The sequence below is a fragment of the Ruditapes philippinarum genome, unplaced genomic scaffold, assembly GCF_026571515.1.
Source record: "Ruditapes philippinarum isolate M1 unplaced genomic scaffold, ASM2657151v2 ctg4875_1_1_1_1, whole genome shotgun sequence".
Lineage (NCBI taxonomy): Eukaryota > Metazoa > Mollusca > Bivalvia > Venerida > Veneridae > Ruditapes > Ruditapes philippinarum.
Genome location: NW_026861885.1, coordinates 67,359 through 90,650, shown reverse-complemented (window position 1 = coordinate 90,650; position 23,292 = coordinate 67,359). Strand labels below are relative to the sequence as shown.

General features: G+C 34.0%; 1 protein-coding gene across 1 annotated transcript; it reads right to left on the bottom strand.

Annotated features, from left to right (window-relative positions):
* Positions 1–12,578: 12,578 nt before the first annotated feature.
* On the bottom strand, positions 12,579–23,122 carry LOC132717251 (ribose-phosphate pyrophosphokinase 2). The gene is made up of 7 exons (XM_060700686.1): positions 22,880–23,122; positions 20,696–20,879; positions 20,189–20,287; positions 19,585–19,709; positions 18,499–18,672; positions 17,783–17,942; positions 12,579–13,001 (listed from the first exon to the last, which is right to left on the bottom strand). Exons 1-7 carry the CDS (start codon positions 23,044–23,046, stop codon positions 12,909–12,911), a joined length of 1,002 nt encoding a protein of 333 aa, XP_060556669.1. The 5' UTR covers positions 23,047–23,122; the 3' UTR covers positions 12,579–12,908.
* Between the last annotated feature and the right edge of the window lie 170 nt (positions 23,123–23,292).

Here is a 23,292-nt window from a genome sequence, read left to right as displayed (position 1 = left end):
TGATGATGTGTTAAGTACTTCTTTTTGCCTACTTTTTAAATACAATTTCAAATTTTTCAAGAATATATGAATCTGGAGGCATGCTGCTTTAAAATTCATGTAAAAAACACATGTCAAATTGGGATCCTTGGCGAATTATTTTCAGGAATATTTATATAGCACACACCCATCTTACTAAAAATAATAATTACATTTTTACATCTATAAAAGGTTAAACACAAATATTTCATTTTTGCAGACGACATCTTAGATCAAGGTTAAGGAGACGCCTGTTTCAAGTGCAAGCTTCTTGCGATGCAGTTAATGCAATGCCAATGCACTTGATACGGTAAATTAAGATTATTTCCCACGGTCTCATTTCTTGAAAAATTGTGATTGGATATAAACGTTTACTTTGAATTTAAGTTTTTTAAGTAAGTGTTTTGTTAATCATATTAGTCGTAGTTTTTTAGCATAATTTGGCAAAAATAAGTTATTTTATCATACATAATGCTGCTTTGCATATTGGTTAAAACATGTCTGCTTTTCCGCGAAATTAAAGAAAATGATTGCTCTTTTACAGAAATCTGTCTCCAGACAAACATAAAAATTTCAAAAAAAAAATTAAAAGGATAAGAAAAAGGAAAAAAGAAAAAGGAAAAAAAATACAGACGAAAATTATTTAACCATGGAAATGAAGAACTTTCATCATGAAATGTGTTTGATTCATAAATCGTATTAATTCTACAATTTTATATCAAATGTCAGATGTAAGGCTATTTTTTTTAATTTAATGTGTTGTTTTTTTTTTCAACCTAAATGTACATGTATTATTTTATACATTTATTATGTCCACCCATTCAACAGTATGTCTGTCGCCATTAAAATAACCTTAATTTGAGCCGCGTCACGACAAAACCAAATAATGGGTTTGCGACCAGCATGGATGCAGACCAGCCTGCGCTGTTGCGCAGTCTGATCAGGATCCATGCTGTTCGCTTACAAACTCTATAAAAAGTAGAGAAACTGATAGCGAACAGCATGGATCCTGATCAGACATGGATCCTGATCAGACTAGATCCATGCTGGTCGCAAACCCATTATAGTGGTTTTGTCGTGACGCGGCTTATTTACCTAAACAAATTCGAATATAAGCAGCTTAGTTCGGCTCACAAATATCAAATTTTGACATTCTTTTACCGTCTTTACAGAGACAGCAACATTTATCCATCATGACAGTTCCAGATGCTTCAGCTATAAAATCAGTGTCTCTGGTGCCACAGGGGAAAAGAAAGCAAGAACGAAGCTCAATCAATTCTTTATATAATCATAATTCAATGTATAAGGCAAACATATTAAAACTTTTATTTATCTTTTTGATGGTGATTATGTCAAATCTCAAATGTACTCAAATGTATACATGTATGTCTTTTTGTACATGTATTATGATCGAAAGCATACTAAAGGCAAAAACAGAAGGATAATTATATCTATAGACAATATGATTTTTCCATGTTCTTGTGTAAGAAGTCACGGAAATTGGCGGGATATGCCGGATTTTAACGAGAGTATGATGGATGCCTCGGCGACAAAACGCTGACATTTACTGGTGTCAGAGCGAATTGTTTAGTTTGACAAATGACAGTGTCTCTTGGGATATTACATAATATAAAAGACTGGAATGAGCCTCAGCGGTCCGTAGATTTCTAATTTCAGTATCGATTCTTAAAACTTTATACCGTGAAAACGTGGCTTCTTTATAACAAATAAAACTGCTATAAAATAACATCAAATATCTCTTCAGAAATTAAAACGTTTTCATGAGATAGCATCAGACTTTTCTTTCTCTTTTTCTTTAAACAGTTTCAAAAAAATTGCTGTGAAATGTTGCTTTTATTTTTTCAAGATGACAAATTTGGTCTTTTCTCCAGGAGAGTATTTCAGAGCACGTAATAACACATAAATTGCGCTTTTTTCACTCACATTTTAAGTTAATATTTCTAGAAGAAGCCTGCTGCTTACAGAATAAAAACTCTATACTCGTAGTTCGTATATTTCTAGTCTTATCGCCAGTAGAATTCCAATTGTGCTATAGTTTTATACTTTATTCAATAGATCAAATCCTGTAAATCATATGTACATTGTATTCTATGATCGTCATATATTTTCAGCGGTTACTTAAAATACTTTCTCTTGATGTACAAAGAAATCAATTGCAGGTACATATCCTGCCTTAAAGGCTTTCCATTCATCAGATAAGCATTTGGATGCAGACGACTGTGTCATTTCCGGTATCTTTTTCAAATGGCGATATTGTGATGGATGTGACCTCGTCTCTAATTAGGACAATGAAGCAAAGCTTCGTGGCGAAAGTGGTCATTAAATCTTTAACAAGGGTGATAATTGCAGTGTCAGAGAGATATACTCCCCGTGTATTAGCCGACAGATAATCTTAAATGTACCAGGATAACACACATTTAATTACGCTAATTCACGAGATTTGATTAACATTATTAAGAATAGTTGTGAATAGACCATTCTGCCTTGTGATAAACCAAGAATGGGCTCAGCTATCTATAGATTGCATAGAAAGTAGAAAAAAGAAATTGCGTTAAATTTTTGCAAAACTTGATGCCCCGTAAAAGATAAAAAATTTCAGATCAAGTTCTGAGTTTCTGAATTCTGTCTCAAATATCAGGATTTTCATTGGCCAATGTACAACGAGTGCGTTGCGACCCCGATTTCGATTTCCGGACGGCGCATGTCACTTTCGTTGTGATTGATAATGAAATCCTTTCAACAGTCATTCGCACAGTACCTCTGCTCTGGCATGTACAGAGGTTTCAGTTCCTTGCGAAAGTGAAGGCAACTAGTACTGGTAAACTGCTTGACAGCTTGCCAAGGAACGGTGCGGTGGCTGAACTGTGTTCTGGTATATTAAATGTGGCTTACTGCCGTTTTCCGGAGTGAAAACTACCAATAACACCACTTACACCACGAGTTCTTTATTACGTACAAGGGGTACAGCACCATTAAATGAGACCTTGTTTTTATAGTCCCTTACTTGTTAGATACATATATTTAGAGTAGCGGAGGTCGAATTCTCGTCCCTTGGATTAGATGTGAAAAGTGTCTCCACCAGATGATTAAGTCCGCTCAGCAAATGTTTGCTTTCAATAATGGCTTGGCAGTTGAATAATGATATTCAGTAAAGATTTAAAAATACTGATATTTAAATAAAGCATCGGTCTTCCATCTTACTCAATAGCACTACCAATGGGAATTAAACCGTGCCAAAACCATTAAACGACCTGAAGCATAAAAGATGATTTTTCACTGTAAATTCTTCCTTAAAACTTTAAAGGAAGAGATCTGAAACATTTTATTTCACAACAAGAAGTATGTGAAAATATGTGTGACACGTTAACAAAATGCAATTTACTTAGCGACATTGTCAGTACGAAATTTGATATGGGTGATTTTATTTTGTTGGGATAAGGGTGATGTAATAAACTTGTGGAAATATTGTCTTTACCATAATGTGACGAACTGAAATTGTCCCCAGTTCTTTGAAGTAAACAAATATCGTCCAAAGCGAGTATTATAATTTTAACGGAATTAATTAAGACCCATTTTACAGGTTATATGTCCTAGTATAAATTAACGTGAGCTTTTATGACCTAGCGGCAAGGGTTATATATCGAATGGCATTTAAACACGGCTGTATCTATCAAAAGCCTTGATCTGTAAAAAGCCTTTATGCTGTACAGATCCTTTCATTCGGGTAAAATGTCTAAATGAAATTGTTGTGGGTAAACTCGTTATATAGAGGTCATGATTATCCAATTAAAATCGACAGTAACAAACATGCATTTTCATAACGGAAGAAAGAAAGAAAGAAAGGAATGAATGAATGAATGAATGAATGAATGAATGAATGAAGAAAGGAAGGAAGGAAGGAAGGATTTTACACAACATTTTGTACATCTTGTCGACAAGCTAATTTTCAGGATAATGACACAGGCCACAAGCACCTTAAACATAATTATATAAGAAGTATTCTAACTCTTAATTTTTGTGCGAATCCTTTAAATATATTATTTTATAATACAGCATAAACTATTAAAGTAATCAGATTATTGACTAAAACAGCGCGCCTATGAATTTTAATTTATTTGCATGTCTGTTATCCGTAATTACAGGGAAAACTAAATTATTATTAGGAGACACATCTTAAATTAAATCAAATGAACATATTTAATCTGATGTCTGAAGACAGGTTTCAATCGAATGCCAAGACATTTCACGAATAATAAATGTTAAAGCTGATTAATTTTGGCACTTCCGATAGTCTTTTAAAGCTATAAATAATCAAGATTACAGTACAACCCCTCCAGAGCGACCCTCTATTGAGCAACCACCTCTATACAACAGTACAATTTTTTTCCCGAAGTAAGACGAATTTAACCTCTGTAAAGCAAAACCTCTCAGCAGCAGCCAAATTATTCGGCTGCTGGACAGAGGGGTTGTGCTGTATTTTGTACAGCGCGTTATATCAGTCAAAGTACTTTTCGGAGCAGGGTCTTTCAAAGATAATTCTATACGAGACTTAGTTTGCGGTCGAAGATTGCTACTACACGTACAGACAAACAAATATATGTAAACTCGCGGCTGATTGTATCGACCTGCACAAAGGTAACAAACTAAAGAGAGGAAATCAATATAAAATTCAATTTATGAACTGAAGAGTTGTTCCCCTTTGATTCCTACTTGATACAATGGATAAATGCTACTTCTCCTTTTTCTAAAAATAATTTTCATTTCAATTCAGAAAATACAACTCCAAAATTTGGCCATGATATTAAATGACTTAGCTATAAAATGAAATTTGATAATGCTGCAACCATTCTATTTTCATAACTTTGAAATGTGAATTTGAATGCTTTACAAATCTAACCAGCAAGAAACATGGTATTTTTCTATCTATTTAACCAGTACCACAGAAAATTTCGTAACTGGACTTGTCCATTTTTCAGACAGAAGCAGATATTTAGCATCACCAGATATTTAGAACAATAGCTGGTAAGTATCACCTCACATGTTGAGAAATGGGACACTGGTGGTGTGGGGGCAGTATTCAACAAACTAAGGTGCTGTTTTAATACATTTTTATTCCATCAAAATACTGGATGTTCAAACATACAATGTATACATTTTTTATCAAATAATTGAAAAAAAAAATCTTAAAACAAAAAACATAAAGACATATACTTTATTCTAGTTTTCCATCTTTAGTTTAACCACACATAAAAATCTTACAAATAAGGTGAGGTTCTGAAAATTTAAGAAATACCAGTACAATGTACATGGTATAAGCAACGCCTTGTAATCAAATCTGGGTAGACAGGCTTATGTGCCTTTCAGATTATCATTAATATAACCAATTGAATTGAAAAATCAATATCAAACCACAGCTTTATTTGAAGCTGTGATATAACAGAAATTTATATACATGTACAATCTTATCATATGTGTGTGAAAGTTTTAATATTCTTGAAAAAAAAAAACATCTACAAAAGTATAGCCTGAAACAGAATGGTAAATAGCATTTACCTATAACATGCATGGATAAAGAAATAAAACTGTCAAAAATACTGAAATCTGATTTAAGCATTATTTTATAGTTTCATGTAGAAAAAAAACGTGTTTTTTTAGTAATAAAACCCTGACATCAAGGAATGGTACTGGATAATTTCCCTGTAATGCCCCCCTCCACCCACTCCCAGTGCTTTTAAACAAAATAAAACACATACTCAGGGACAAAAATATACTTAGTCCATGCAACAATGGATTTTTTTAAATCATCAACCATCAATGTGTTATGTGAAACACAATGTTTTCCTACAAAACTATATAATCATATTCCTAAATCTTAACATACATGTATCTGCCTTAAAAATGTGACATACATGTATTACCAATATCAAAACAAAATCACTGGTGACAATAATATATTCTTTGAAACAGGTAAAACAACCATTAAGCTCAGATCATTGGATTTTCCAGACTGATTGTCTCAAAGTACAACATTCCGACAAGTCAATATGTTTTGTTTCTTTCTCCTTTTTCATAATCCGAAAATTGTCTGTATGTAAAAAGAACACCACTGGGTTTTTTTTCTTAAATGAAATGAGAAGTGGGGGGGAAAAATTCTGAGATTTTATACCAATGGTCTACACAAATAATTATTTCAGATTAATTGCTTCCTACTTCCTCACCAGAAAAATCATTTTCATTGTGCAAATTTATCTAAAAATGAAATCAGCAAAGTATCACACTAAATATCAATTTTAATATACAGTATATACATGTATCTGAGAATATTTATTTAACAATACTAGCTTTTGCCATATCAAACAAATAAATGTATGCAAGATTTTCAAATTTTATGTTTTTAGGATTTGGAGCTCAGGCCATCCTTAAAAAAATGTTTGTTTGCAGTAACGCGACCGACTCACAAAATTTGCCCCTACTCAAAATTTTTTTTCATGGTCTGGATAAAAAAAATTTTTTTTTGAATCAGAAAATTATGCCTTGTGCTTTGTTTTCGTTCTTTTAAAGGTTAATAGAAGAAATAAAATGTAGGTCTTATTAAATTAGAATTCAGTTATCAATTTATTAATTGTTACCAGATTATCAAAGCATATATTGTCCAGCATTTTGAAATTCCATGTTTATTTGGGAGTACAGTTCAATAATAAAAAAAAAAAATTGACCTACCTACCCACCTTGAAAATTCTGAGTCGGGTTACTGCAAACAAACATTTTTTTAAGGATGGCCTCATTTATCAAGATTTGGAGCTCATTTATCAAGAAATGGGCTGGTTAGAAAAATATCCTTAAAGTCCCAATTTCAGCACTTTTATAATTTTATTCATTTCAACCTTTCTGTCACTTTTGTCCTAATATTACAATACAGAGCTATACATGTACATGTATACACAAAGGGATTAAAATATGTTCAAATCAATAAGTACAAATTTCGTTTTTATTTCAAATCATATGATGATTGACAAAATGATATATACAATAAACAATGAATGATATAAACTGTATCTCACTTTCATCACTAAATAATCAACTGAAATATCATAAAAATTGAATTATCCCTTTAACATACACAATTATTATTATACAATTATTATACAAAAATTATTTCAGCCAATGCCCTACAAAGTTATTACATGTATTTCAGCATGAAAAATGGCAAACAACTGTCAGATTAATAAACCCTTCACAATTACACTGAACCCTTACCCATTGATACATTGAGCTCTGTACCTTACCCTGACAAAAGTGTGAAACAGACAGATCCTTTGTAAAACACACGTCTTTTTTTTTTACTTTGGAAAATTTTGTCTATAATCTACGGGATATCTTGATATCTAAATTGAGTAATCTATGCTCTGATCAGACTGCACTGATGATAATAAACACTTGACTCTTAACTGCTTGTCTGTGTTACTAACAACAGTTCCTAGCACAAAAAAGTTATCACATAGCACTTTTTTATTTAATTACGTTCGCACATTTTCAAAGTAATGTAAACATTACATATATAATATTTTTTTTCATCACACAACCTTGCTCATTTTCAAAGTTTTATAAACATCATGTGTATCCTTTTGTAGCCAAAATGTTACAGTAAATACGAATCAATCAATTAGTCAATTAACAAATCAATCAATCAATTCCTGCCATCAACAAATAGCCTTAAATCAAGAAAAAAACAACAAAAAAGATTTCTATAAAAAAAAATTTAAGTCCCATGGCAACTTCCAAGCTGAACTTGTTTGAAACGATATCTAAGGTTTATCACCATGGATTATTTCATGTACCTGTTGAACCACCAAACTTCCGCAAGCCAGATATACAGCCTCTCACAAGTAAAACACAACCATAGTTCCTTTTGCAAGACTACATCCCACAGTTGTAGGTGAATTTTTCAATTCTTTTTGTTTGGTTTTGAGTAACAATATCACAATAACACTGTTTAAGATCACATGTACACTTTCCAGCTTTCCTGACCGAGAAATACCTCAATCGACCCCCGGTGCATTATTTCTGACACAAACCGGCACCTGAGAAGAACCACTGACACTCCATTTATAAGCTTGCTGGATAGACTTATTATAAACAAGATTACACCTAAACCACTGGACCACAAAAGCTCGAATTGGATGTTGATTAAAGACGTTATAAGTTCCAAACTGAATCACATTAAAGATAACATGCATACATAACAATATTATACAAATGTAACACAATTTACATGATCGAATATTAAATTTTTTATATTTCATTATGTACAACATCTCTTGTAACTGTAACTTTTAAAAAACAAATTCACATTATAAAATGAAAAAAACAAAAAATGTCTTGAGACATAAAAAATCAACAAACTTAACTTAAGATTATTTAATAGAAACATTTCTTTTCTTAGCTCTAGAGTTCTTTATCTAGCAATATGTGTATGATTGTAAAAGAAAAAGTACATTTAAACATCATATAGCACTGCTTTATGTAAATAGTTGAAATTAGCACTGAGAAAAGTCCCTCTCCACTCAATGTGGCCCAGAACATTTCAAGTGAATTATACTAATGTTTATCATTTAAAGGCCCATTATTTTCAAGAAATGCTTTCATCTTTACAGCACAAAAGCTTTTTTTTTATTGCCAAACAGTTACTCATTGTCCACTTGCCTAAGCCAAATTTTGCTTCTGTTACGTTTTGGCAACTAGTACAGTTATAGTAATTTAGTTATTTTGTATGAAAGTCAAAATACTACTTTGATTTCATTGCACTTTATGACAAATAAATCCAAATGTAGCACTACTTTTTTCTTATGATTAGCATCTCACATGATCAACCATTATTTAAACATAATAAAACTCATTTCCAAGACATAATAGTATCTTTAAATGGAAATAGAAATGTATACTATTATTAAACAATGCTGACATGTACGAGTAATTTGTAGTTCGCAAACTTTAATCACTAACACCTTTAGCATTTGTTTTAAATTGCTTCAAAAATTGCTATACCATAATATATTAATGCACCCCACTTTTATTAAGTTAATACTGAGAGATGAAGTGTTTCAAAAATTAATATAAATTATGTTATTTAACATATATAGCAAAACTCTTCAAAGAATATATAAAATGTACAAATATTAAGGTCTACTTCATGCTTAAGACTTTTACAAATATAAAATTTTCCATCAACTGTAAAAAATGGTATGAGTAATAATGGCAATTATATAACATGATATCATGTCTGTGGAATGCATGGGAAAATAACTTTTAACAAATTTGAGTATAAGAAAATAAGTTTGTATAACCATTAAAAAATTCTGTTCTGAGATTTATAAGAAATAAAAACAGTACTAACAGATGCTTAAAAAACCTAAGTTGAGTCCATACTGTGTGACCTTTGACCTTTGGGATTCAGATCTGATCTGAGATATACAGTAGTTTGTGGAAAGAGCCTCAAGATATTTGCACGGACCGTATCGAAAAAAAAATAAAAAAAATTCAAAACTGTATTTTTTCACCTTTTCTAAAGTAAAATATTTAAGAATGGGGAAATATCTGACAATACTATACATATGTCTCCCTTGTGATAGACCTTGGACTTATGTCCTAGGATAGACATATACAAAATCAAATACAAAACAAGATTGCATTTGAGAAAAATGCTATGCCACCGCATTAATACAGCACTAAATAGTAGTGTGCATTAATACAACACTAAATAGTAGTGTAGGAACGGATATTTTTGTTTCTATACAATTGAAGATTGTCATAATGCATAGATCCCTGACCTATCTAATTCTTATCAACAGATTAGTGGTTGAATCTATTGTTAATCCAACAAAAGATCAGAGTAGGAATATATCAATGCACTTGAGTCTTGTTAATTTGGTGGTGAAGGTCATATTTCTCACAGCCTAAATTTCATGACTATATCAAAGGACAACACAGTAAGACACTTTGTTAAAATCTAAGTCAGCTAATATCAAAGTTCACTTTACATCTTAATCTGTGCACATGGTTCAAATTTCATAGCTGTACATCAAAGGGCAAGAGAGTAAGTCACATCATCAAAATCTAGATCACCTGATATCAAAGTTCAATTTTACAACTTAAACTGTGCACATGGTCAAAATTTCATTGCTGTACATCAAAGGATAAGAAAGTAGGTCACTTTCCCCTTGGGCAAGGCAAAATTTTGACCCAAGGGTTTTATTCAAACAATCTTGATACAGGTCCACCAAACAACATTTCAAGTCAAATATCTAAGCTGTAGCTTTCTCCCATTCAGAAAACATTTGTTTTATTTTCTGTTTTTACTATGTGTTCATAATGAGAATCACTGCCCTGGGCAGGGCCAATTTTGACACCAAGGGAAAAATTTGAACAACTTTGGTAGAGGACCTATAGATGATATTATATAGCAAACATCAAAGCTCTATGCCTTGTACCTTCAAACAAAAATACTTTTTTTTTTTACTATATGTACATAATGAAAATCAATGACCCCCGGGTCGGAACCAATTTTGACCCAAGGGCTATAATTTGAACAATCTTGGTAGAAGTTCACTTAGCAAAGTCTCATGCCATATATTTAACCTCTAGCCTTTGTCAATTCAGAGAAGAAATTTTTCAAGTTTTAACTTTATTTTTTTTGTTTGTTTTGGGTTTTACGTCACATCAACACAGTAAATAGGTCATATCGCGACGTTCCAGCTTTACTGGTGGAGGAAGACCTCAGGTGCCCCTCCGTGCATTATTTCAGGCACGAACCGGCACCTGAGTAGAACCACCAACGTCCCGTAAGCTAGCTGGATAGCTTCCTCACATGAAAGAATCCAAAGTCCCCTGTCGGGATTCGAACCCACAGCGGTGAGGGGCAAGTGGTTTTGAAGTCAACGACCTTAACCACTCGGCCACGGACGACCCCAACATTTTAACTTTATACATATAAGGAAAACTATCGCCTCTGGGGCAGGGCAATTTTAACTCTAGGGGCATACTTAAAAACAACTTTAGTAGAGGACCCATGATATTACATACCCAATATAAAATCTCTTAAGGCCTTAAAGTACCTTCAGACAAGACATTTTTTTTACTATAGTTACATAGTGAAAATCAATGACCCCTAGGGGTGGAGCCAATTTTGACCCCAGGGCTATAATTTGTACAATCTTGCTAGAGGTTCACTACACAATGTTTCATGCAAAATATCTTAACTCCAGCCTTAATAAATTTAGAGAAGATGATTTTTTCAAATTTTTACTATATACATATAAGGAAAAACCTATGGCCCCCGGGGCGGGGCTAATTTTGGACACTAGAGGGCAAAATCTGAACAAATTTTGGTAGAGTACCCTATAGATTATATCATTTAACAAATATATAAAGCTCTAAGCCTTGTACCTTCAGACAATAAGATTTTTTACTATATGTATATATTGAAATTCAATGACCCCCGGGCCGGTGAGGCCGATTTTGACCCCAGGCTATAATTTGAACAATCTTGCTAGAGGTTCACTACACAATGTTTCATGCAAAAATATCTAACCTCTATCATTTGTCAATTGTTTTTACTAATAACTTTTACTTTATACATCTAAGGAAAACCAATGACCCCCGGGGCAGGGCCGATTTTGACCCCAGGGCTATAATTTGAACAATCTGGGTAGAAGTCTACCAGACAATGCCTTATGCAAAATATCTAACCTCTAGGCCTTTTGGGTCTTTACAAGAAGGTATTTTTAAGTTTTTACTATATGTACCATATAGTGAAAACCAATGACCCCCGGGGCGGGGGCTGATTTTGACCCCAGGGCTATCATTTGAACAATCTTGGTAAGGGTCTACCAGACAATGCCTTATTGCAAAATATCAAAGCTCTAGGCCTTTTGGGTCTTTACAAGAGGGTATTTTACGTTTTTACTATATGTCATATAGTGAAAATCAATGACCCCCAGGGCGGGGCCGATTTTGACCCCAGGGCTATAATTTGAACAATCTTGGTAGATGTCTACCAGACAATGCTTTGTGCCAAATATCTAAGCTCTAGGCCTTTTGGGTCTTTACAAGAAGATTTTTTAAATTTATTTCTTATAATTCCTTTGGTTGCCATGGCAACCAGATTTTCTGCATGGAATGAAATTCTTGAACAACTTTGGAACGCCCTTCACACAAGGATCAATCCTGCCAAGTTTGTGTTGAAATTGGACCAGTGGTTTTTCACAAGAAGATTTTTGAAGTTCACTATATAATCTATATAACACACACACACACAAACAAACAAACAAACACACACACACACGCACACACACACAGGTGAATCGCTATATGCCACCGCATCGCAGATGCTGCGGTGGCATAAAAAATTCTCAACTTAATTTCACATGGTTTTCCACTAATTTTACCCAAATATAGTTGAAATTATCAGATGAATAACTTACAATGAACAAACATGAAAATTTTATATGCTAGTGGGCAAAAAAGTCAATCGCAAAAATGAATAAATTTCATAATTCCACTTTGTTTTCATTTTACCAAACTTTGAACACTCTACCCTGAATCTTTATCTAAACATGTAATTACTTAGCAAAACCAAACAAATTGCGACAATAGATTCATTTCCATGAATAATAAAGTCATAATGAATTGACACTTTACAGTTTTTATATCTTTTGCAACTTATTAGGCCTATATCTTACAATAAAAGGACCTTCATTAAGTTCTATGTAGATAATAAATGAACGATCTATGTCCACATTTGAGATTTTTTTTATCCTGGGTGACCTGTGATTGCACATATTCTTAGTTTTTTCCTTCTCACGATGAATGAATTACATTGGGACATGACTAAAAAGATACGAAACCGATTCTCCGTTGTGTGTACGTCGGATTGCTTCCGCTAATATCATAGAAATATCCAAACACTGGAAATAGAAAAATATTCATATACATAAATGTATACACACCTAGAGATCTTCAAAATTTCTATTTTTATCTTTGATTATAACAAGCACAACACTTAATTCTGATTCTGATTTTGTGGTTCAAACAAAAATGTAAAGTTTTATGGTAAATTTTCTATATGGAGGCCTTTGGTGCCCCACATTTAATATTTCTGGCACAAGTTGGCATCCAATAAAATCACTCAAGCTAGCTAGGTAGATTTCCCTCATTCCCCCAAAATTAAAGAAAATTAAACAAGAGGGCCATGATGGCCCTGAAATCGCTCACCTGTATATAGGCCCCCGGGGCGGGGCTAATTTTAACCCAGGGGCTTTTATTTGAACAAACTTGGTAGATCCCCATTTGAAGATGTTTCATGATAAATATCTAAGCTCTAGCTCTAAGAAAATCTTTAAGTTTTTACTAAACACATAAAGTGAAAAACAATGACCCACACCCTCTGTGCGGGCCAATTTTGTCCCCAGGGCTTTTATTTGAACAAACTTGGTAAACACTCACTAGAAGATAATTCATGCTTAATATCTAAACTCTATCTCATTGGGCTTTTTAACAGAACATTTTTTCAGTTTTTACTATATACATAAAAGGAAAATCAATGATCCCGGGGCCGGGCCAATTTTTTAACCCAAGGGCCCTTAATTTAACAACAAGAGGGCCATGATGGCCCTGAGGTCGCTCACCTGTATATAGGCCCCCCCAACCCCCCCCCCCCCCCCCCCCAATGATCAATGACCCCCTGGGGTGGGGCCAATTTTGACCCCAGGGCTTTTATTTGAACAAACTTGGTAGACACCTATTAGAACATGTTTCATGCTAAATATCTTAGCTCTAACTCTTTTGGTTCTTTAAAAGAAGATTTTTTAAGTTTTTAATATATGCATATAGGGAAAATCAATGACCCCCTGGGGCGGGGCCAATTTTAACCCCCGGGCTTTTATTTGAACAAACTTGGTAGACAACTATTAGAACATGTTTCATGCTCAATATCTTAGCCATAGCTCTTTGAGTTCTTTAAAAGATTTTTTAAAGTTTTTACTATATGCATATAGGGGAAAATCAATGACCCCCCGGGGCGGGTCCAATTTTGACCCCAGGGCTTTTATTTGAACAAACTTGGTAGACACCCATTAAAACATATTTCATGCTAAATATCTTAGCTCTAGCTCTTTTGGTTCTTTAAAAGAAGATTTTTTAAGTTTTTACTATATGCATATAGGGAAAATCAATGATCCCCCCCCCGGGGTGGGGCCAATTTTGACCCCAGGGCTTTTATTTGAACAAACTTGGTAGACACTTATTAGAACATGTTTCATGCTAAATATCTTAGCTCTAACTCTTTTGGTTCTTTAAAAGAAGATTTTTTAAGTTTTTACTATATGCATATAGGGAAAATCAATGACCCCCTGGGGCGGGGCCAATTTTGACCCCAGGGCTTTTATTTAAACAAACTTGATAGACACCTATTAGAACATGTTTGATGCTCAATATCTTAGCCACAGCTCTTTGAGTTCTTTAAAAGAAGATTTTTTAAGTTTTTACTATATGCATATAGGGAAAATTAATGACCCCCCAGGGCGGGGCCAATTTTGACCCCAGGGCTTTTATTTGAACAAACATGGTAGACACCCATTAGAACATATTTCATGCTAAATATCTTAGCTCTAGCTCTTTGGGTTCTTTAAAAGAAGATTTTTTAATTTTTTACTATATGCATATAGGGAAAATCAATGACCCCCGGGGCGGGGCCAATTTTGACCCCAGGGCTTTTATTTGAACAAACTTGGTAGACACTCACTAGAAGATGTTTCATGCCAAATATCTAAGCTCTAGCTCTTATGGTTTTTTAAAAGAAGATATTTAAAGTTTTTTCTTTCGGTTGCCATGGCAACCAGAATTCTGCATGGAATTAAATTCTTTGAACAATTTTCAAAGGTGACCACCAAAGGAACATTCCTGTGAAGTTTGGATGAAATTGGCTTAGTGGTTTACGAGGAGATGTCATTTAAAGTAAAAGTTTACGGACGGACGGACGACGGACGGACGCAAAGTGATCACAAAAGCTCACCCTGTCACTTTGTGACAGGTGAGCTAAAAATGGTAGACACCGATTAGAAGATGTTTCATGCTAAATATCTTAGCTCTAGCTTTTAAGATTTTTTAAAAGAAGATGTTTTATGTTTTAACTAGATACATAAAAGGAAAAACAATGACCCCCTGGGCGGGGCCAATTTTGACCCCAGGGCTTTTATTTGAACAAACTTGTTAGACACCCACTAGAAAAGGTTTCATGCTTAATAGCTAAGCTCTAGCTTTTTGGTTTTTTAAAAGAAGATTTTTTAAGTTTTTACTATATGCATATAGGGTAAATCAATGACCCCCTGGGGCGGGGCCAATTTTGACCCCAGGGCTTTTATTTAAACAAACTTGGTAGACACCCATTAGAGGATGTTTCATGCTAAATATCTTTAGCTCTAGCTCTTTGGTTCTTTAAAAGAAGATTTTTTAAGGTTTTACTATATGCATATAGGAAAATCAATGACCCCCTGGGGCGGGGCCAATTTTGACCCCAGGGCTTTTATTTAAACAAACTTGGTAGACACTGACTAGAAGATGTTTCATGCCAAATATTTAAGCTCTACCTCTTTGGGTTTTTTAAAAGAAGATTTTTAAGGTTTAACTATATGCATATAGGGTAAATCAATGACCCCCTGGGGCGGGGCCAATTTTGACCCCAGGGCTTTTATTTGAACAAACTTGGTAGACACCCATTAGAGGATGTTTCATGCTAAATATCTTAGCTCTAGCTCCTTGGGTTCTTTAAAAGAAGATTTTTTAAGGTTTTACTATATATGCATATAGGAAAAATCAATGACCCCCTGGGGCAGGGCCAATTTTGACTCCAGGGCTTTTATTTGAACAAACTTGGTAGACACTGACTAGAAGATGTTTCATGCCAAATATCTAAGCTCTTCCTCTTTGGGTTTTTTAAAAGAAGATTTTTTAAGGTTTTACAATATGCATATAGGGTAAATCAATGACCCCCTGGGGCGGGGCCAATTTTGACCCCAGGGCTTTTATTTGAACAAACTTGGTAGACACCCATAAGAGGATGTTTCATGCTAAATATCTTAGCTCTAGCTCTTTGGGTTCTTTAAAAGAAGATTTTTTAAGGTTTTTCTATATGCATATTCGGAAAATCAATGACCCCCTGGGGCGGGGCCAATTTTGACCCCAGGGCTTTTATTTGAATAAACTTGGTAGACACTGACTAGAAGAGGTTTCATGCCAAATATCTAAGCTCTACCTCTTTGGGTTTTTTAAAAGAAGATTTTTTAAGGTTTTACTATATGCATATAGGGTAAATCAATGACCCCCTGGGGCGGGGCCAATTTTGACCCCAGGGCTTTTATTTGACCAAACTTGGTAGACACCCATTAGAGGATGTTTCATGCTAAATATCTTAGCTCTAGCTCTTTGGGTTCTTTCTTTAAGAGAAGATTTTTTAAGGTTTTACTATATGCATATAGGGAAAATCAATGACCCCCTGGGGCGGGGCCAATTTTGACCCCAGGACTTTTATTTGAACAAACTTGGTAGACACCCATTAGAGGATGTTTCATGTTAAATGTCTTAGCTCTAGCTCTTTGGGTTCTTTAAAAGAAGATTTTTTAAGGTTTTACTATATGCATATAGGGAAAATCAATGACCCCCTGGGGCGGGGCCAATTTTGACCCCAGGGCTTTTATTTGAACAAACTTGGTAGACACTGACTAGATGATGTTTCATGCCAAATATCTAAGCTCTAGCTCTTTGGGTTTTTTAAAAGAAGATATTTTAAGTTTTTTCTTTCGGTTGCCATGGCAACCAGAGTTCTGCATGGAATTAAATTCTTTGAACAATTTTTAAAGGTGACCACCAAAGGAACATTCCTGTGAAGTTTGGATGAAATTGGCCTAGTGGTTTATGAGGAGATGTCATTTAAAGTAAAAGTTTACGGACGACGGACGGACGGACGCGGACAAAAACCGATCACAAAAGCTCACCTTGTCACTTTGTGACAGGTGAGCTAAAAATCCATCCTACAGCTATAAGAGCAAATTATTTTATGTCAGTGACCTTAATCATTGGCCATAATGGCCTGACCTCATATTTATAGGATTTTGGTACTCATTCTCTGTTGCCACAAATAATCGTATGAGTCAAGTTGATATTTTGCTGGTAACAGGATTAAAGTTTGAATGATAAAATGATTCCCTGAACAACCTATCATTTATTGATTTTGATTGATTGACTTTCTTTAGACCGGGTGGTCAAGGATAACCTACGAAAGTGCAAGCACTTATTTCCAGTAGGGTCCTTACCTAAGCAGACTGTATACCCCTAACAGTCATGTCGTTACAATACTTGACGATAGACCACTTCAAGAATTATCATCTCTGATACTAAGTTGTAAGCAAGTTAAGACTCTCATACCAATGGTATAACCTACCTGAGAATCTAACACTAAACCTCGCAACAAAAATTTTTTTTTAACCAGTTTTGTTGGAAAACATAAAAGTCCTATTTTTTAAACACACCATCTATTTTGCCAGTATCTTTTGTCAAGATATATAATTAAATTCTAAATTTCAATATATGTGCAATAATGAATATGTTTTTTATTTAAGAAAACCCTATTTACTTTCCCTTTATTTTGGTTAAATAAGAAACATCATAAATTTATATTAGGTCCGAGACTTACTGTTATTTTGGGTGCTGCTTTCATTCGTTCTTCCTGAGGTATTGTATTGGTGACACACATTGCTTCAAACATCGAGTTATTTATACGAGATATGGCAGGTCCGGAGAGGATACCGTGCGTACAAATTGCGTAAACTTTCACGGCACCAGCTTCTAACAACCTGGAAACATCGCAGTAAGGATTACAATTGTATCCACAGATTTTTGTGCAAGTTTAATTGAGCCTCAGCCAGTATTTGAACCATAAATATAAATAACACTTACTCTTGAAATAGATAGTCCCAAATTTATACAATATTTACCTCCCTTTCCAAAAGTGGCAGACATTTTTAGGGTCAATACTCTATACAATATAATTGACAAAATATGAAAAATTCAATATAAAGAGTTAATTTCGATGAATTGACTCTTTTACATGTGAAGATAAATATAACTGCAGCACCAATATGTAAAAGATCTTTATCAAATGTCATGAAGATGACAGAATAATGAGAGATTTTTATTTTATCTTAAGCGTAAAATATATGGAAATGACTCTCAAAATTCCTAATTCAAAGCAAGACAAGTGCTTGCTATTAAACAGTCATCACAGTTTTATCCAAGTCCTACTTTCAATATCAAAATCCCGTCTCATTAAAATGGACCATTTCACAGTCAAAGCATAATAATTTAATAACACAAGGGTTACATCTAGGTAAAGCATTAGTCAAGTCTTACTTTTCAGCTGCGTGACAAACTGTACCACAAGTGTCGGCCATATCGTCAACAAGTATGGCGATCTTGCCTTTTACGTCTCCGACCAACACCATTGCTGATACTTCATTAGCTTTCTTCCTTTCCTTATGGATGAGTGCAAAGTCTACATTCAGTCTATCTGCTATGGAAGTCACTCTAAAAAGCAGATTAATTCTAGATTAAATGGTTTCTAGGCATGTATAAAAATTATTTTGTACAGGAATATTTCAACAACAAAAGAACCATTTTTTCAGGCCATCCTTAAAAAAATGTTCGTTTGCAGTAACGCGACCGACTCACAAAATTTGCCCCTACTCAAATTTTTTTTCATGGTCTGGATGAAAAATTTTTTTTTGGAATCAGAAAATTATGCCTAGTGTGCTTTGTTTTTGTTCTTTTAAAGGTTAATAGAAGAAATAAAATGTAGGTCTTATTAGATTAGAATTCAGTTATCAATTTATTAATTGTTACCAGATTATCAAAGCATATATTGTCCAGCATTTTGAAATTCCATGTTTATTTGGGAGTACAGTTCAATAATAATAAAAAAAAAAAAAAAAAAAAAAAATCGACCTACCTACCCACCATGAAAATTCTGGGTCGGGTTACTGCAAACAAACATTTTTTTAAGGATGGCCTCAGTGTCTATTCTAGGATTTGAAAAACAGATTTTTAATGGAAAGTGAGAATTTATTGCATTTGTTGATTTTTTTTCCTGCTTTCCCTACGTAAAATTTTCCTCCTGCCTCTGAAAAAATAGGGGGTAATTCTCAAAAATATGAGTGGATCCACTTATCCCCCCTTCTAGAATAGACACGGTTTTCTGGAATCGCTAAAACTAACAATATTACATGCTGTGGACTTGATATGAAAGGGGTGCAACTACTTCTTTATGTCAAAAGAATTACAACTGTTTTGCACTTACCTCTCAATAAATAGGAGGTAAACAGTAATATAGTTAAGTATCTGTAGGGGAGATAAATTTGTTTCATGTGAGGCAGTAATACTTAAACATATATAATAAAGTATAATGGACACTTAGTAAAGGGAGACAATTCATGTACTGACCTCTTTGCCCCTCCAGCATCAGGGGAGACAATACAAGAATTTCTCCACTCCAGTATGTTGTCTTTGATCCATTTTAACACAGCTGGCTCTGCATACAGATTATCCACTGGAATGTCAAAAAATCCCTGCAGGAAAAAAAAGAAATAAGTAGTCACAAAATGCCAAATCCCCCCAGGCCGTCAAACAAGACAGAAATTAGGATAACACAATTATCCATTGTACACAGTGACATTTGAATGCAGGTCAAAGGGCAATAACCCAAAAAGAACAAAGTCTGTATATGAAGTGAAGAGTTACAGTGCAAACTAAAATCAGATGGCATGGACGTGCAACTTGATCTCAGTCTGCACTGGTCACATGACTAGAATCTGTTTAAGAAAATGAAGTTCTAAGAATGAAAGCTAAATTATGATTTAGTTAGATAATAAATTTGTAACAACTCCAAAATATATTTGTTAAAATCACAGCCATGTCTTTGAATGAATACTCTTCGACACAGTTTAAATATATATTTTTGCAAAGAGTTTGTTTTCATTTTTAAAAGCAGCTTTCTTTCTTAATAAAGTTACTAGTAACTGTTCAGACATTTAAAGAAAATACCAACCTGAATTTGTGAAGCGTGTAGGTCCATTGTAATGATATGATCGGCACCAGCTGTAGACAACATATTAGCAACTAACTTAGCCGAGATCGGAGCGCGACTCTGTAAACATAGATCAAAATAATTAGTTGAAAAAAAATAATATATTTTCAATACACAAAATCCTATAACTATACATTCCAGACAATAATGACCTGAATTGTCCAGTAGATTCAACAAGTCCTTGTCCAGTAGATTCAACAAGTCAAATAGAAACTAATTAAGTCTTCTTCCAAAATAAATCATCCTCTATTTCTTTAAATGCAGTGGAAATCAAATCAGTAAGCTTTACTATTTAACTGACCAAGTGAAACTGTTTTAATACTGTCCTTAAAATCATTTAATAACTGGATGGTTTTCAATAATTAAATTATATAATTTCAAGAGTAACTTAAATTCATGCTTATAAGCAACAAAATATATAATTTTAATAATAATAAGCTTTGGAGAAAACACATGTATACATCAGACCTTATCTTTTTTGTCCTGTCTGGCATACGGGAAACATGGCATGACAGCAGTGACCCGACAGGCAGAGGCGATCTTACACGCGTTGATCATAATCAGAAGTTCCATGAGCATGTCGTTCACCTCACTACAGCCTGTCTGTACAATATAAACATCTTCCCCTCTCACAGACTCTCCTATCTCAACACTGAAATAGAAAAAATATCTTGGCTTTGATCTTACATAGTTGTAGTCTAATATCAAGTCAAATATGTTTATCTTTCATCTGTTATTCCACTGCTGAGCCAAATCTGTAGTTTTGCTTTGCCACCAAAAAAATTGAAAATGGCAAATACATACATGTCAAAATCACAGAGCAGGACATTTAACGGTATTTAATCATCTGTCCGTCCCTTCATGATGACAGGGCATTCTCCTTACACATTTGCTCACCTAAATAGTTTACAGTTCTGAACCATAATTTGAAGTAATTATGCCGTTGACCCGTATTTTCGGGGGGTTAACGTTTTAAATTTAAGCCACCGTTTTTAAATTAATAGTAAGTGGAAGACAAAAAACTTCAGCAGTAAGTTAAAACTATGACAAACAAAAAAGGAACCGTTTAAAATACGAAAATTAACTATTTCAATAATAAATCCTAATCTTTCTACTTTCACTATCGATAGTCTGTGTCGCTCGGAAGCTGTCTCATATTTTCAGGGATTTTGATTGGATAGCCTCGTTTCGTTAATTACGTTACACGCGCTCAAATTCTATACTGCACTCAAAATATTTCGGGACATTGGTTTAAGTTAGGCATAAGTCGCGGTGATGAATTTTTAGGCGAAGATACGTTTTAGGTTCTTTTTTGTTGCTGTGTAGTTGAAAATAACGTATGAAAATGAGAAAAGAAATAATTATAATTGAAATGACATTGACAAAGAACATGAAAATCTTTTGACATTCAACATTTATTTAACGGTAGTAATTGATAGAAATAAGTGTCGGCGAAAACTCAACTGCTTTTTGGAGAGTCTAATCAAACGCACTAGCTGTCATTCACGACCGGAAATGACGCCACGAAAATATGAGAACCCCCGAAAATATGAGAACAAGGCATAATTGACTAATTATACAGTAGTTAAACTAAAATCATTCAAGGCACTATCATTCAAACCATTGTATGGAAATATTCCACTACATTTTCACCAGCCCATAAAATTAGAGATGAAGAGAAATTAGTGACAAATTAGAGTGTCAGATGACATGCTGTCTTAAAGCATCACAATGAAATCTATAGAAATAAAATTATGCCATAGTCAAGGAGGCAGTACACAGTTTCGGCTGTTTAGTTTCGAATTGGCCAGGGTGGAATTCACAAATAAGAGACAGTTTTGAAATTGAAGTGGATATTTGAGGTTCTAAATGTTTATAGTTACTATATTTCAAGTTTCAATGACTAGTATTGTGTTTCAGTTATTTAGTAAAATTGAATTTAGTGGCGTTGACCCTTGTTTTTATGAGAGAGTACCTGTCGGATGCGAACGTGTGGTTTCTGGAGCTAGCCGGTGAATCAGCTCTTCAATTTAAAGGGTTTGCAGAAGACTTAGAATAGTGAAAAAAGTAGGTGGATGGCACCCCGTTTGGATGTTATTTTCAGATTGTGCATTGTTTGAGAAGGAAGAAACACTATAGCTTGTGATTTAAGTTTTTGACGTTAATATATTGTTGTATTTTGCGAATAGGGATAATCCGCTTATTTTGTCGTTGATTTTCGCGACCAAAACAATGAAAAACACAGGGCTGTGTGCCAGAAAACTAGAAGGTGGACATGTATTTTTAATTGTTTGCTGTGAGATACATATATATATGTTAAATATGAAATGCATTTATTTCAGGTGTGTGATTACAGACTTGTGTGTGAGGTTTTGATTGTGGCGCAGTCAGTTGTTTGCCGAGAAGCCTTGAAAACTGTGTATTGCCCCCCAATAGATGCAGACATAGATAACATATAGATGATTATTAACAATTTTAGTTTTAAATAAAAAATTATATCATCGTCTTCAGCAAATGCCTTGATGATATCATAATGAAATGACACAACATAAGTAAATAGAATATGCTCTTTTTCGTTGTCTTTGACCTGATAAATTCTATTTTTGGCATGGTTACAAAAATTTATGATGGTCACAAGTGAAGAAATCGCACCTGCACTCTCCGTTGCTGAATTTTTTGGTGATCACTTTACCCGACTCAATACCAAGGCGGTCACAAATCTTCTGGGTAAGATCAGGATGTGAACTCCCACTAAAAACTTTAATGTTAGGCATTTTTTCTTTCAATAACAAACACTCTTTTGGTGTGTCGTCAGTCATTCACGAGATCCTGCAATTTGTGCCAAGATGACTTTACGGAATCCTCGGTTATTTTCCTTATCGGTTTTTCCCGCAATAGCCTCAACTACAAAACGTTCGGATATGTAGTATCACGGATGATAAATCCGTGGTAGTATTTAGAATTTTCTTAACTTTTAAAGAAAATCCTCTGTTCAATGAACTTATTCACCTATTTTGTTTTTAGGCATAGTGAAGTTTTATATATTTATCTTAAAATAATTTTGT

What these genes read in the sequence shown, in the direction of transcription:
- LOC132717251 (XM_060700686.1), bottom strand. Translation starts at nt 23,046, where the DNA reads ATGACTGACGACACACCAAAAGAGTGTTTGTTATTGAAAGAAAAAATG. An exon ending in TTCAGCAACGGAGAGTGCAG is followed by an intron (nt 20,880 to 22,879) that starts GTGCGATTTCTT and finishes TTTCTATTTCAG; the next exon opens with TGTTGAGATAGGAGAGTCTG. An exon ending in GACAGGACAAAAAAGATAAG is followed by an intron (nt 20,288 to 20,695) that starts GTCTGATGTATA and finishes CTATGTTTACAG; the next exon opens with AGTCGCGCTCCGATCTCGGC.